The 16379-nt window shown below is 42.2% G+C and overlaps 2 protein-coding genes across 2 annotated transcripts in view; one reads left to right on the top strand and one right to left on the bottom strand.

Annotated features, from left to right (window-relative positions):
• Positions 1 to 6058: 6058 nt before the first annotated feature.
• tmem218 (transmembrane protein 218) lies at positions 6059 to 12341 on the bottom strand. The gene is made up of 3 exons (XM_041051854.1): positions 11905 to 12341; positions 11031 to 11133; positions 6059 to 6858 (listed from the first exon to the last, which is right to left on the bottom strand). Exons 1-3 carry the CDS (start codon positions 12012 to 12014, stop codon positions 6724 to 6726), a joined length of 348 nt encoding a protein of 115 aa, XP_040907788.1. The 5' UTR covers positions 12015 to 12341; the 3' UTR covers positions 6059 to 6723.
• Positions 12342 to 15994: 3653 nt separating this feature from the next.
• Positions 15995 to 16379, top strand: part of pknox2 (pbx/knotted 1 homeobox 2) — a 78732-nt gene continuing 78347 nt past the window's right edge. The window contains exon 1 of the mRNA XM_041051504.1: positions 15995 to 16078. The gene's annotated coding sequence lies outside the window, so the exon portion shown is untranslated. The remainder of the gene's footprint in view (positions 16079 to 16379) is intronic.

The raw sequence follows: 16379 nt of genomic DNA, 5'->3' as shown, positions 1-16379 counted from the left end.
CCTGGCTCTGTTGGACAGATGTCTTGGCACTCACACTTCTGCGCAAACTCTGCCCAGGTATAGAACCAGGACACACAGAGAAGCCATGCACCAAGCCGCATCTTCAGTCCATAAGTCAACACTTCCTGGATGCAAGACCAGAACCGTCAGCACAGCTCCACTGTGCTGTCCATACCCTCAGCTAATTCCCTACTGGTGGCGCTTCACAAACATGCAGCATGTGACCTGTCCTATACACCACTTGTTACTTGGAGATAATTAAACAGTATGTTTTCTTCATATTCCTCAAACATGGCTGTGAGCTCCTCTTTCCTGCCTCTTCAATTTGGCTTCTCTTGGTCTCCCAGTCTCCCTCCTCTCTGGGTCCCTTTTTTTCTCCAGAGGAGGGAGAAGCTGGAGGGAAACAATGATCAAAAAAACAAGTTTCAGACCTCATGCTGAGCGAATAGTGAGGGGAAGGGGACCAAGGGGTACTGTCTTGTCCAACAACATCTGTGCCATTCATTCTTCATGGGATAAGAGGGAGGGGGGCAGAAAACAAGGCTCAGTCTAGGAGAGAGGGGGGGGGGGGGGGCGAAAAGGGGTTGAAATAAGAGGGAGGCAACACAGAGAGGCCTGTTTCCACCAAGTCAGATCAGTTTCATTAATCAAATGTCGACCATGTGACTGATTACACGCAGCAGAACACTTTTTTACGCAGGACGTCACCACATGAACCGAATTCTTAAATCTGTGTTTTGTTTTCATGTCTAAAACGAAAAGTGACATTTGTCAAATGTGAGAAGACAATTTATTTCTGCACAAAGTACAAACTTCACTTTTCATTTTGTGTTACGGTCATCCTCAGATGGAAATGATCAGACCAGAGGAATTCTCTTTCTTTTGGCAAGAAAAAGACAAAATGGGTACAAAAGCTTCTCTTTCTTTCACTTCACTCCTTTAATGTGACAACTCAGACACCCACCCCCCCCCCACTCCATACTCACTGCCACTACCCAACCTCCCACCAGTCAACTAGCCAAGCAAATTTGTAGCTGCCTGTCTGCACAGTATGAGTCTCATACATCATCTTGGCTCGCCCATAAGAGGCAAACAAAGGTACCAAGTCAACCTTGTCAGAATGTTCTGCTTTAATTTCAAACACAGTCAGTTGGTCTACTTTGAGTGGACTCCCAGAGCGTTCACAGATTACACTTCTGATTTCCTCTGTTTTAGCTGCCTGCACACAAACACAAAGGGGGTTCCCACACAGAGCTCTGCAGATAGATCGAGGCTTTGGCCATGTTTCTGTTTTGCAGCAGTTTCTGTGTGCCCCCAGTTTGTTACACAGCTGATATCGTGAGTGGGCGTCCGCACGACGGTATCTTCCATTTTTATTATTTTATCATTTTTATTTTCACAGCTCATGCACAAATTTAAGAACATTTATTCTATTTTGATGAAAAATAACAATCTGAAAATAAAGAATTTCACCACAGGTCTGATTAAACAGAGCCTATAAACTGCAACGATTTAATTTATCTCGTTACATGCATCCTACATACATTGCCTCTTTTCATTCTCCACCACTGAATTTAACTGTGACCAATATGCTGCTTTGTTGAGACAGGCTGGTGTGCAGCACAGACCCAGCCGACCGTTATGGGAAGGAAATGCATTTGGAAATGCCTGCAGTGGTGCTGACACTGTGAAGTGCAGCTTTTCCACTGTTCACTGCAGTCTTGTCTTCAACACAGATCTCACACAGCAGACAATTTGACTTATAGCAGCAGCAGTACCAGGTGTGACTAAAACAGTAGTGATGGCTCTGTGTCCATGTCGGCGTATTAGTAAGCCATGTCCCTTGGCCAGCATGGACAATAGGGCTCTGTGTGTAGTCCACATTTACTATAAACTGTAGTTCTCAATAGTTACTGTTTTATTTGAACTTTCAAATTCTAATTGTTACATTTAAACACTACAGTGCCCTCAAAAATTCTCACAATGGAACCAAAAGACTTCCTGCCTATCCCACAATGCAATGCACCACATGCTACAGTTGCCAAAAATGACAGTCATGTGATAGGCCTAGGACTCCCGTCAGTGACAATGCAAAATTACAAGAATTTGTATCTGTAAGAAATATCAGTTTATTGCTTATTATTGAGTAAACTATTAAATGTGTATTCTATGAAGAGCAGTGAATGAGTGGGCAGTTTCTGACAGAACTGAGGCCTGCAGAGATTTGCTGCGGAGATTTTGAGTTGTCAGAGAAGGAAGAACACAGGTGTTCATCATAACATCAAAGACAGCTCCTCTCTAGTCGTGTGTCCCAGCAGATCATGACAGTGTGACAGTTACAGAGCATGAACAGCACCTGGTGTTAGGATCAACAGGTGAGTCCAAATGCAGGACACTGACTCAGAGATGGAGGAAAAAAAAAGAGAAGGTTTATTGTTCGGTGGCAGAGAACGAGGATAGAACGCAGAGGGCAGAGGGAAGACCAGTGAAGCAGAGATGGTTTGAAGGGGAGGAGGCATAAAGAGACAAGCAGGTAAACTGGCAGCATGCAGCGATCCTGGAACACGAGGATGTGGTGCAGAGTGGAGGATGAACCAGGGTAGATCTACTGCTGGGCTGATGAGTAGAAGGATTATAGGTGCGCAAGCAGATTGACAATAAGGGAGTGAGTGAGGAGCAACACACCCACAACACAGACATACACACACACACACATACATAGAGAGTGACAGAGAGGGTGGAACAGGAGTCACAAGGGGAAGGGAAACATACACAGATTGAACAGGAGTCACAGCCCAGACCGAGACATCAGGACCCTAAAACTACAGCAGCTAAATGGAATTTAGACATTGTATATTGTGTTACTAACACTTATACTTTTGCTGCTGTGATAAGTCCAAATATCTCCTGTGAAACATGGAACATCACCGTTATAGTTCGTAATGATGCCTGTTTATCCCTACTATTACATTCATTTTAAGACAATATTTCCTCTTTGTGCTAATTTCCTCCATCACAGCTCAACAAAGAAACTCTGTCTGGACAAACAGAGAGGAAATTTAGCACTAAAGAGACAAACTTTGGAAGATACCCACTTGTTTTGTTTAACTCAGGCTGCTGAAGCCTCATATTGATTTCAGATAAACCTTGGAATATATTTTTTATATAAAATGAGGATTGTGGATTATGTTCCACAGCACTTACGTTGGAAGCATGTTAGGAGGGGATCTAATATTAGTGAGTTGGACCACAGAAATGTGCCAATACATCATCATCATCATGAACATCAGCACCAACATCAAAGAATATGTACACAATTTTCTAAGTATTAAAACAGTAGTCAGGAAACTACTGTAGGTTTAGGAATCTACCATAATTGTCAATAATCATTTTTAAGTCATTGAGTCTCTTAAATCACCTCTCCATTGATGCTGCTGCCTTTCTCGTGCCAAACTGTATCTTAAGGTAGCTCAGTCCAAATGCTACAGTATTAAAATACTGGCCAATCAAAACCTTTGCAAAAACTGAGCTTGCTCTGAGGACCACTGAGGCCACCCATGTTCAACTATTGTCACCGTGGTCTTTGATCGGTGTAGCCATTGCCTTTCTAAGCCTGCCCAATTTTCAATAATGTCTTCAGCCCTGTCAAAATGGAACCCCCATAGGGCCGAGCTTCGGCCCTCGATGGGGCGTCATGTCCAAGCAGCAGAGGGCTATTGGTGAGCAGCCTGACCTCTAATCTGGGCCTTCACCGTCCCCCTGAGAGGCAGAGCTTTAGGGTAATTCCTGCCTGAGAGAGAGGTAAAAGGGCAAGGCAACACCAGGATCTCAGTTTGAGGATTTTGCCCCCCTAGTGTGTGTTGCCATGATAGCACCCTCTGGCTACATACAAAAGTGCATAATAGAGCACAAGCAGGGAGCGCTGAGAAAAAAACCTCTTCTTGGCCCCAGAAGTGCGTAGTTTGTTGCACGAATGACAAGGCCCCAGTTCATTTCCATGTTCTATCACCAACTCTTTCATAGCTTAGAGAGATACCCAGCCAGTGAGCCAAACATCTACTTATTGGCTAATAAACCCTCATCTAATTCAAGCCTGCGTGAGGATTTAAAATTACTGTGTTCATTTTAGTTTTACCCCAAAGAGCACTCATCAAGTTTTATTTACCAAACTTTTTGAAAGGACGGCAAACATTGCCATCTGCTTGATTTAACACGAACTGAATCACATTCTTTTGGGATAAGTGCACCAACTTTGCCCAAAATCTTTAATGGATTTTCAGTGTTGTGGGAGCTGGGTGGGGCGGTGACGGTATCCATATCACAAACAGAGGGCGAGATGGCTGAGGATGTGAATGGAAAGCCAGAAGTTCTGCTTGAGTGCATCTGAATACAGGATCTACCAGAGAGGAGCACACCCCGTCCCCTCTGCAGTTTCAAAACCGAGCACCCTGAGCTTTCGGCTCACACCTCTTTGCCCTTGCATTGCTCTCTCTTTCTCTATCTCACCCGCCCCCATCTCTTTATATGTCCAGCTGGCTGCGCTACAAAGACTCCAGCTCCCAGCTCCAAATGATCCTCAAACCCCCACATGCTTTGTTCTGCTCATTTTCCCACTCCCAAGAGATGGAGTTTGGTAGCAAAAAAAAAAATAAAATGAGGAAAGGATAGAGGGAGAGAAAAAGATGGGGGAGAGAGGAAGATTACAAAGGTGAGGTAGTGTGAGAGTGTGTGAGAACGAGAGAATGAGCCAAGGCATGCTGTTAGATCTTCTAGACCCAGACTTTAGGGAATTCAAAGACCTTGAGTTTACAGACTTCAAGACAGTGAGGAGATGGTGTAAACATCTTTTGCCCTGTGAACCTGAAATATAAACTGCGGTGGAATCTTCTCAAAAGGGCCATTTTTCCTTGACGAGTTAAAGTAAAAGAACATGAAAGGTTTCTGTTTAAGTTAAAGGGCATATCTTTGCCAGGTGAACCCTTTCCTCCAGTTTCAGTGACCCTTAAAGCCACTTGGTTCTCAGCGCCACTTTCTGTGGGGGCTAAGATCATGTTTTGCGGTAATCATGCGGTCAATTACAGGCAACAAGTCCCTCCAGGTTGAAAGCTTTTAGATTCCCTATCCCAGTCTGTTGAAATCCCCCAGTTCCCCAGCTTGTGTGAAATCATGCGGTGGATTGTTGTGCAGAAAAAGGCCACAGTATGGAGATGTGGGCCGGAACTAATAGGATTGGTTTTGATTCATTAGATTCTCTTTCATCATCCTGGTTGGAATTCCACTCCACGTCTCCTCGGGCTTCACACTTTTAAAATGGAGGTGGGAGGGGGCCAAGTGTTTATAATTGGGCCTCTAGACTGCAAAAGCTCATTACTCTCTATGGAATCATCTGCTTAGTTATACCCCATGGAATCAGCATCAGAACATGTGAATGCAGCGCTGTGTTTGGCAAAATAATGACAACACAGAGACAGGATATGATTCAATGGCTGGCAAAATGTGGAACTAAAATATAGAATGGCACTGCACAATGGTGAAACACAATGACGCCTGGAGCTTCTAAATACCTTTTCACTGAGAGATCTACAACTGGTGGTTACATATGTAACATTAGTGCCATAAGAGCAGGAAATGGAGATGAACACCACACCTTAGCAATAGTATTTCTTTCTTCATAAATCATCAATCCAATCCTCACTGAAACTTCTGATTATTCACACAGACCAACCATGTATCTTCCTTCCAGCAGTCAGCTAACTTAGCTTAGCATAAAGACTGTAAGCAGGGGGAAACTGTTAGCCTATGCTAAAACAATATAATAAGAGTGTTCAAAACTTATTAGATGCAGCTTTTACAGAGATATCTCCCTACATGAGAAGTAATTTCCTCTGTCTGTGTTATCACCTCTTCTTCATGAGAAAAACAAAACAAACAAAAACACTAAAACTGTTAGTGAAACAGATATTGGATGTCAGTGTGTTGTCATGTTTTTCTGTGAGTGAGTATCCAGCTGTAAGAAAAAAAATTACTGTGGTCAAGTTATCACTGAGGAGGAGTTATGTATTTATTGGCACCATTCAGATTATATCACTGACACTGTTGATCAGTTAAACCAGGTTGAGAGACACTAATACAACCTCCAGCTCTCAGACAGGTGTTCAATGGGACATCACATAAGATGCATTTGGAATTTTAATGAACAACTTTCCCTTAGCACACTGGGTCACTGTGTGTTAAATGTGCCTCATATACTGTCACTGCCACCATAACCAAACATCTTGACAGTGCTTCAGGAAGCAGCATATTAGGAGGCTGAGTAGTAAAATTAAAATAAATCATTGTGGCCCTGTAAGTATTTGGCTTGGACGGAGTATTTCAGTGTTGCCTGGCTAATTTTTTTAGCACTTTACAACCATCAAATAAGAACTATTTAATCGTCTCATGTATTAAATGATCCAAAACAATACATATAAATAAACACTGTTACCTTTGGATATCTCATTTCTGTTGGATGTGCATAAAGAGACAACAACCAGTAAACAGTTGGCCATGCAGAAAACACTAGCTCTCCTGCTGTTTGTGTTTGGGATGCATTCTGTAGTCTGTTTCCACATGAAGGAAGGGGGGGGTGGGGGGGTGGGAGGGGGGGGGCTCGCCAGGCCCTGTTTGTCTTAAGTTGTATACATCAGTGATGTGATCCTGGTGCCAACTCTGACCCTGGCAGCTCTAGTGCGTTCTTAAAGCCTTGGCATAGACTGGCTCCAGGAAATGAAAGGGGAGCAGCATGAAGAACGCCACCAGAAAGACAGCGCTCACCACTGCCAGGAGCACGTAACGGCCGATGAACAAAGTGTCCATTATCTGTAGAGCAAAGGAAGAGCGAATCAGGTCAGTGTTAGCAGTTCTTCATAATTACACACTGGAACATGTGTACCTAGTCAAGAGTAGCTGGTGCATTAGAAACACATGGCTGCTAATAAATTCTGTATTTCTTCTATTAGCCACTAGATGTCATGAGAGAGCTTTAACAAAGTCTCTGTGGCAAAACAGAGTGATACTGTGGTATATGTGAGGCCTTGAATGGGCATTCCATACACAGACAGACACACACTCACACTCACACACACACAAGGAAAACTCTATTACAATTACATGTTGCCTTGAACAGTTAAACTACTTTAACTGTGTTTTGCTCTCTGCTACTTCAACTGGATGTTTGCACTGTGCAGAATGATGTATGTGCAGAGTTTGTCAGGTTCATGTGCTGAAAGGGAAAGGACACACTGAGAGCATCATGGGACAGTCGTTCAGTATGTCTTACACCAGTGTCTTGCAGAATGTAAACACACTGATGCTGACCTGCAGCACCAGTGCTGGAACATACAGCACCATCAGTTTGTGACTGGCCACTGATGGACAGCTTGTGCATGAGGTTACGCTTTGGTTGGCTTCTTTCTGAGAGAAGAACGCACCGTTAGATTGAATTTGAGATAATGTGGAAATGATCAGTTGCTTAACTCTGCTGCATTCAGCAGACCTGCTGTTTAGACTGTGTCATCTGGTGTGAAAGTGACAGACATGTCAAAACCAACTCCAACATACTATGGATGCTACATTTTGGTAGCGTGGTGAGCTCTTTAGTGAGTACTCTCACTTCAATATTCAAGATTACAGTTTAACATACTTTACCATTGGACTAAAGCCAATGTTAGCAGTAAATAATAATGCACTAATTCAAAGCACCAGATGGGGAACTTCTAGCAGGCAGATATGACTGATCCATTTTAAATATTGTTACTTAGTTTGCTGCTAATTTTATAACCCTAGAGAATGTAATGAAAATGTGCAATAGACTAATAATGAAGTTGGTGCATGAGTATCTCCACATAGAGGAGAAGAAGGGAGAGAGAAGAGTTAGTAACATTCATCACGGGGACGTGAATACCTACAGATGGAGATGGGGATTAGGAAAGAGGAGTGTGGTGCAAAGTTAGGAGGTAACGTGTACAGCCTCTTGTTATATTCCACATGGAAAAATAATCCCAGCCAATTACCAGAAAGAGAAAAACCAACACTGGTACTGGATCACGACTTGGTACCGACCAATAATCAGAGGAGAGCAGAGTGGAAGTGGAGCATCCCTGTGATTATCTGCTAACTGTAACTCCGCCATGATCTGACTATCAAAGCTGGTGTCACTGCTGCCTTTTAATCCTGGCTACAGGCTCTAACAGAAAACCAGTCAGTGGTTATTGATTCATGTAGTAATACGACCTGCATGTTGAGGGAATCACTTGTGCAGCAATGTATTTGAAGACTTAACACGTTTGTTGTTTCACTGTTCTCTCACAGCATCCGGGTCCTCTTTATTTTCAGATCCTGCTGTTCTTTGTCCAGACGCCTGATCAGTGAGGACACTGTAGGTCACCCGAGTATTACTTTAATTAATAGAGCTAAAAGAGAAACGAGGTGCAGGACTTAGACAAAACAACAGATCCTCCACATTGGCACCGCCGTTTCTTAAGTTAGGAGAAGTGGGGAGTTGATAACGTTGCCATCAATAGATTTGAGCAACTCTTCACTGATAGCTCTAGGTCTGTGTTAATATTTAGATCATGAGCCACCCATGAATACGCGAATACAAACTGAGAAAACGCCCTTAAGCCAGATAATACCAGAAGAGCAGCAGCCCTACTGCTGACTAAAGAGAGATTTCACAGGGGCTGCTGTGGAATGAGAGTAGGTGTATGTATGTGTGTGTGTGTGTGTGTGTGCACGCGTGTATAAATCCGCTGGTGTCCAGGAGAGGTGGGGATGATGTATGCTGTCTCTTATGGATGCATTTAACACATCTCACTTTTTAATTTGCCAATTACACAGTAAGCAGGAACCCATAGTGTGGGCCATGTTTTATTAATGTGTCATTGAGCACACGGGTGGGAGCAGGCAGGCAGGCGGGGGGTGGAGGAGTGGGAGGGGGGGTGGGGTGGGGTGTCTGCTATAAACCACCCCCCACTCCTAGTCTGGGACTGGCTTAATTGGCACTATGATATTTTACTTTTGTTTAACAGCAAGAGGTTAGACATTTCTTCACAGTCTGCACACACACACACTTACATCATCTCTTCGTTTGCAAGTAACTTTTCAGGTTTTTCAGTGTGTTCGCTAAAAACGAGTCTCCATCAAAACATACTGTAGTATGAATGGAAAATGTCAGAATGCAGTTTTTCCACCTTCCCATACGTGTTTATCTTTGTTTAAATGCTGCTAAAGAACAAATGTTTGTTTGTCTGTTTTCTAGTCCTGTATGAAAACTGTATATTGATACTGATTTATTTAAGTTTAACATATCAAAGCTGAGTCACAGAGGAACCCTCACATCCTCTGTTTTCCAGATTCAAGAAGTTAAACTCTGCTGGGTGCTACAGGTTGCTTCTGGCTAGTCATTTGCCCCATAGGCAACTGCCCTGCTCCATTCTTTAAGACTCAGCTTTTTTTCTTAAGGTCCTTCAATTCATGCAAAAATAATAAACCACTGTGAAAAGGTTTCCTGTAACTGTGAGCTCTTCTATAAAATCAAATGTATTTTCTACTCTTCTGGTTTAAAAAACAAAGCAAACAAAAAAAAAACCAAACAAAAATAAAAAGCCTCTTGATATTTAATAAAGGTTGAGAACTCTGCATAAGGCAACTTTTTTCTAGCATCATAAGGAGTCAGTATCTCAAGTGGTTTTTGGTTTAAACACTGGAGTCAATTTCTAGAGTAGGCAAGGGTTAATTTTACTTGTACAGAAATCCAAGAAGTCACATTTTGCTGTCTCTCTGTTGCTGGTCTGGTATCTGCCTTTGCACAAAGGCTATAAAACATGAGCTGGCCAGGACGCGGCTCTGCTCTGCTATTTCTATGGGGTGGCAGCTTGCTTGGCAGATCTGGCCGGCATATTGGCACGACCCGGAGGCAACATGGGGGAGTGTTTGTTCCGTGTTGCTGTTGGACTAAGATAAAGCAGAACAGGCCTTTTACGACAAGCACATGCACACAAGTGCACACACACAATGACACATCCCATGTACAGGCATACAGGACGGTGAATACTGGCTTTTATCAGAGTTAAGGTTTTATTTTGGGAAAGGTTGTGTATATGCACCTAACTAAAACTTAAAAAGAGCCTTTATCCTAAATCAGTGCAAATGAAGGAAAATGGATCTGCTCCTAGTTACAACAGAACATGTTCGGAGAGCTGCCCCCCCCCCCCCCCCCCCCCACACACACACACACACACACACACACACACACACACACAAAATATATCCTATTTTTAGAGCACAGATCTCTGATAAAGATACATGTTTGTTCTACTGTAAATAAGACAATAATTTTATTTCATTTACAGTTCTTAAATTTTTCATTGTGCATCAAGATTTTGTAGGGAGCACAGAAATGAGCATGAGAAAGCCTCTCAGCTACATTTAGCTGTTTATTCACAGGCTCTGTGTCCTTACTTTTCACTAAGTGGTCTCTGTGCCCAAAACATTTGGTGGTAATCAGTCAAATGGCCTCAGAACAAGACTGAAAACATCCCAGGCCTGCTTTCATTTTCAACTGAAGTACATTATGCAGTCATTGTGCATCAGCCATAATAACAGATGAAAACAACACAAGTCTCTGTGTTTTTTAATGCAGTAAATGGTCTGATGTAATCATGATGGAATATTTCATTATCGTGGCTTTGGCAGAAGTATAAATTTAAATTGCCTCTTCATGCAGTGAAATGTCAATTCATCGTGTTAACACCTTTCAAACTGAGTTGTTTGCTTTTCTAAAACTCTCGAGTGTAAACATTTATATGCAGTATTTGCATTTTAATATAGCACAACATACTCATTCATACTCTAGGCGGGACAAGAGACATGAATTTATATTTACTGTGCTCACAATGTCGACCCACTGCCTATAGACATAATTAAACTGACATATTAGTTGTGAGTGTTTGAGTTGGCAAGTGTCTGTGAGATCAGTGAGTAGAGTTCACCTCTATCTCTTTGAAAGGGGGAGTTGTCTCTGGGCTGCGAGGGAAAAACACCAGAGCCAGAGTGATGGTCAGAGCCAGGAGAAAAACGGGGATAACTCCTAACCTGGCAGGACAAAGCACACAAACACAGGAGCATAGATTAACCAAAGAGGATAACATAAGGACTCACACCACTGATTTGATATTCTATAACAAAGTCTTGCAGTAAATGCAGGGCTATCTGTATCTTCACTGCTGTTTTAAAACTGTTGTTTGCTGTCGCTTTGCATCCTACAAAGAAATAACCATTTGCTGACTTTAGTTGTATGAGACTATGATGTAAAGTAATTGCACAAGTATTAATTAGCAGGGACTGCAAAGTGCATGGTCCCAGCAATCAGTTAGTATATTATGAGAATACAAAAATGATAATAAAAATGTAAGAGTCCGTATTTTTTTTTCTTATTCAGCTCATAGTTTCTTGATATTCCTACAAACGTCCTACAATACACTACTGTGCTCTACAGTAATATGTGAGCCGGTTAATATTCTGGCATTTTACTGTAATTAAGGCCTACATGATGAATCATGAACATGCCGAATTTACTGCAAGACCTTGCTGCTGCCACAGTTTAAGTGTTTCGTGCTTCAGTAGTTGTGTATTTCGACTGACGAGCAAACCGACATTCAAGTGGATGAAATGTCAAAGGAATGTGGCATTGACTGTTTCATATCTGAGATGAATTGCCTCGACCTGCGCTTTTCTTCATCAACTCACGGACATATTTTCCTGTGCAGTGAGTGAGTGAGTGAGTGTGTGTGTGTGTGTGTGTGTGTGTGTGTGTGTGTGTGTGTATGTGTATGTGTATGCGCTGCTGTCTCTGCTCTCACTCACTTTGCTGATCCAGACGCTCTCAGCAGCATCATCCCAAACACAAGTGCCGCAATCCAAACGACCGCAATGACGAAAACGCCCGTACCCACCTCCAACACAGTACTTGCCATTTTTTCTGTTAGGCAAGTTAAGTTTAAGGGTAGTTACTCGATGGAGATAGCAATTAATAGGTGAAGTGGGTAAAATATCATATTACGACCGATGCCCCTGCCATTATTGAGCTACAGCGGCTAGTGGTAACAACTCCACCGCTGTGTGGGTAAGTTAGCTGTCCCTGCTAGCTGTCCCTGCTAGCACTGCTATGCTCAGACCGTCACAGTATGCGGAGTGAAAAATGTATTCTAGTGTCAGGTACTCAGTTATGTGTGCTGCCCTTAACCGCTATTTATCAACGAGTAAATCACGTCAATAGATAAGTTAAGCCTTTTCCACCGCGTCTTCTGGTTCCTGGTAACAGCAAACTGGAGTGCAATTGGATATGTGAATTCAAGACTAGCCAATCAAATGCGTCGTTACTAAAACGAGGGGAAAGGTGTATACATAGCTTAACCAAGCTCTCCTTTTTTATTAAACCATCATAATTTCCACATGTTGCGTTGTCCCTCAGCGGCAGACTTAAAACTACCACGATGCATTTCTTATAGACTTGAGACCAAACCTTTCCATGCTGTTTTCTAAACACATCCACGGTCCCATATTCTCCTCTGTGCAGTTCCATCCCGGGTCTGGTCCTCAGCACCAGATAAGAACCCGAAGCCACTTATGTCCCAGGGCTGTTTTTTTATAACAGGTTCTGCAAAAAAGTGCGATAAAAGACGATAACAATGCAGTTAGATGAAGGAACAGACACAGATTCAGGTCACCTTTAACGGAGGTAAAGGTAACTGAGCAGCCTCCACTTACTCAGGCAGACCTGCTGTGAGGTGAGGTGGACCACTTCGATTTTATGTTACTCTGTATTTAACCTGCACTCTCCTATTCATATATCTCAGTGGGAAATATTATACTTTTTGCTCCACTACATTTAGTCTGACAGTTAGTTAAAGATTTTTGCATAAACCTAAATAAAACATGATGAGCTAATAAAATACATGCAGTAAAGCAGCGGTTCCCAACTTTTTTTTTCTTCTTCTTTTTTTTTTTTTGTCCTGTTACCTCATACGAAAAGCAGTGCCTGGATCCTACTGCTCATGTTTCAGATTTAGTTGCTGGCAGTTCCACCAAAAGAGTGATTTCCCCTCTGAACTTCTCAGATGGTTTTATTTAAATATCTGTTTGAAGCCCCAGAGAGGTCAAATTATTCAAGATTTCACAAAAAAATAGAGAATGCCCCAAATACAGAGTATAAGAATATGATGTATCAATAGAATTTGTATATAAAACGTATAAATAAAGAATAGGTTATGTATCAGAACTTTGTTTTTCTTCTTTTATTTTTAAATCGAGCCACCGATTTAAATCCGGTGACCATTTGGTGGAGCCTGACCCTTAGGCTGAGGACCACATTACTACAAAGGAGCAAGTTAAAAGCTTCATCTCGATCAGCTGCAGCAGTAAAACGCTGCTTACACACTGATTGTTATTAGTTTTGAGTCTAATAATGTCGCATGTAATAAAACACCAGTTCACAGAGGATTTTTTTTCTACAGAACTGTTATTTTTGCTACTTTAAATTAGGGCTGGGCAACCTAACGCATTATTGTCGTGTTAGCGCATTAATTAACGCCGACAATTATTTTATCGCGTATTAACGCAGTTTCTATTATTATTATTATTTTTATGAAAGTCCGTTGCTCACTTGCTCTGAATACACAGAGACAAACGATGGGCCACAGGTGAGGTGGGATGTTGATCAGTATTGGCTCGGGATGGGTGTCATCACGCGTCTCAACCAATGAGAGCGTTTGGGGTGGGCCTAAGACTGCCGCAATGCTCACGTGCACCGGAACACAAACGAACTTACCAGAAAATGGAGAGAGGTAGCCAACTCTTAGTATTTTAATTTTAAATCTCTTCCAAACGGCGGAGTTGATAGAACCAGAGTTGTTTGTAACCACTGCGAAGTTTAACTTTCTTATCACCGGAGTACTTTCGAGTCTGAAGTATCAATTAAATGCAGCACACACCGTTGATGCTAGCAAACCACCCACCCAAACAAACTGACAGTAACGTACGTTTTTTTTTTTGTGTTCGACTACTTAACTTCACCCAAACAGGGACACTTGCTACTGAACGTATACTATTTATGCTGCTCCCTGATACGATAAGTGTTTCTTCTGGTAGCTACATGTTCAAAAACAAAAAGAAAATTGTTTTTCTATAACAAACTAGATAAAATGTTAATGCCCTGGCAGTGGCAAATAGCTTTGGTTTTATATTTGATTTGATTACATTCATCTTTAAGTTGATATTTACAAGAACTAGTTTAACTGCCACTGTGTGAAGTGTTAAAAAGCTGTTAAAAAGCACCTTATTTGTTTAGAGTATGCAAGCTAAATGTTATTGCACTTTTTTTGTTCATATAGTAGTACTTTTAAAATAAAAGTGAATTCATTACTGATTTTTTCCCCTAGCAATGCGATTAATCGCGATTAATGGCAAAACAATTATGCCATTAATCGCGATTAAAAATTTGAATCGTTGCCCAGCACTACTTTAAACATATTTTGCTGATGATACTTATGTACTTTTACTTGAGTGGTCTAATATTTTAAGTGCAATACTTATTCTTGAATAGGAGTGTTTTTATACTGTATTATACGGTTTCTGATTTTACCTATAGGACTTGTTCATTTTCCACAGAGGTTTCCTTCGTATCTAGCCATCTTAGGGGTTTTATTCTCAGCATCATCCCTCCCGTGTTTTTGAAGCATGTAATTATTAACGCGGACCGACAGGGGGCTGGCCAGATCCGCGTGTGTGCCTGCGCTCCGGTCCTACTGGAAGTGGCGGTGCCTCAGCGTGCTTACTGGAAGAAGACATGTTGCCTTTAAGTGACCCTCGTAAGATCCAGATATCCGGCGTTTGTCAGTGATTTAGATACTGTAAAAAACTGTTTTACTTTATTAAGATGTCAGATGGCAGAGGGCGGGGTATTTAGAGCAATGAATGCCATGAGTACAAAGAGAAACATATGGCAAAGTCAGGCCTAATTCACAGAAAACTGTGTGGAGTCTGGTGTTGGCACTGTGTTTGCCTCAGGTGATGGTTTCCTCCACAATCTCAAAAGCATCAGTCAGATTAAAGACAGTGACAGTGAGGGTTATATTAAGCAATACGAGTATTCTCTAGTATTCTCTGAGTCTGGCTCACAGTCCAGGGTTTCAGGACCTGATCTGACCTGAGACCTGAAATGAGCAAACAACTGATTGAAGTACAAATATTAGCTGACTACATAAATAAACAAATGTAGAAATGGAATTCATACCCACACACTGTTTTCATACCTTATTTATTTATTTATTTTTGTTGTTGTTGCTCCGGTGATTGTGATGAATTCAGGAATTATAGGCTATTTGCTTGCAAGGGTTCATTAATCTGGGTTCTTGATACAAATGAGAAAACCTGAAACTTCTCATCTCTCTCATAGGCTAATGTAACTGAACACAACCTTTTTTCTCACAACAATCTGTGTCACAACAATCTACTCATTTCCCATCAGAGATGCTGTTGCTTCATTCTCATAAAAAAAGGAGAGAAAGGATCAGACTGGAATGACTGAATAACATGATGTGATGGTTTTCTCGTTTTTTGCCATCTTCAACATGGCATCTATCTTTTATTTATCCATGTTCAAACCAAAATAGAACATAATAGAGACACTAATTGTGCATTTGTGGTTGATATTAACAGTTTTTTCCCCCCTAGTGTTTTATCAGCTTTTCGTCTCTGCTTTGGAGCATCAGGTATTGTCTTGCCTTGCTACCCGAACACAAACAGTATGTTCTGTCTTTTCCCAGGCTGATGTGGTTACCTTTCTCGTGGAGGTCCACACGTGATTGCGGTATTTCCCACGGACACTGGAAGGCATCAGCGGCCCGGTGTTGGGAAAACGGGGGAGCGGAGATGGAGATGGAGGTGGGAGGGGCCTGGCATGGCTGACGTCACCGGCTGTGTGGAGGAGTATAGGCTGTGCTGTCAGCCCAGTGTCAGTCTGATGAAGATTGGCATGCAGGTAAGCTGTCATTCATTTTCAATGTCAGTGCATGGGAGCAGGGCTTTTCCACTTCAGCGTCCTTTTTTCCCCTTTCCCCCCCCTTCATTACAAAAAGCAGGACATTATTCATACAGTCAGACAGCCAGCCGGGCCAGAGTGAGGGAGAGAGAGAGAGAGAGAGGGAGGGAAAGAGAGAGAGAGTGAGGGAGGGAGAGTGAGAGAGAGAAGAGAGAGAGAGGGAGGGAGGGAAGGGGAAGTAGAGGAGGGGGAGAAAAGAGAGAGAGGGAAGGGAGAGGAGATGCATTTTTGTGCTGGACTG

Source organism: Toxotes jaculatrix, chromosome 12, assembly GCF_017976425.1.
Source record: "Toxotes jaculatrix isolate fToxJac2 chromosome 12, fToxJac2.pri, whole genome shotgun sequence".
Lineage (NCBI taxonomy): Eukaryota > Metazoa > Chordata > Actinopteri > Toxotidae > Toxotes > Toxotes jaculatrix.
The sequence above is the reverse complement of the archived record's forward strand: the minus strand, read 5'-3'. Positions and strand labels throughout refer to the sequence as shown.

What these genes read in the sequence shown, in the direction of transcription:
- tmem218 (XM_041051854.1), bottom strand. Translation starts at nt 12,014, where the DNA reads ATGGCAAGTACTGTGTTGGAGGTGGGTACGGGCGTTTTCGTCATTGCG. An exon ending in AGAGCGTCTGGATCAGCAAA is followed by an intron (nt 11,134 to 11,904) that starts GTGAGTGAGAGC and finishes TTGTCCTGCCAG; the next exon opens with GTTAGGAGTTATCCCCGTTT. An exon ending in CCCCTTTCAAAGAGATAGAG is followed by an intron (nt 6,859 to 11,030) that starts GTGAACTCTACT and finishes TTTGCTCTACAG; the next exon opens with ATAATGGACACTTTGTTCAT.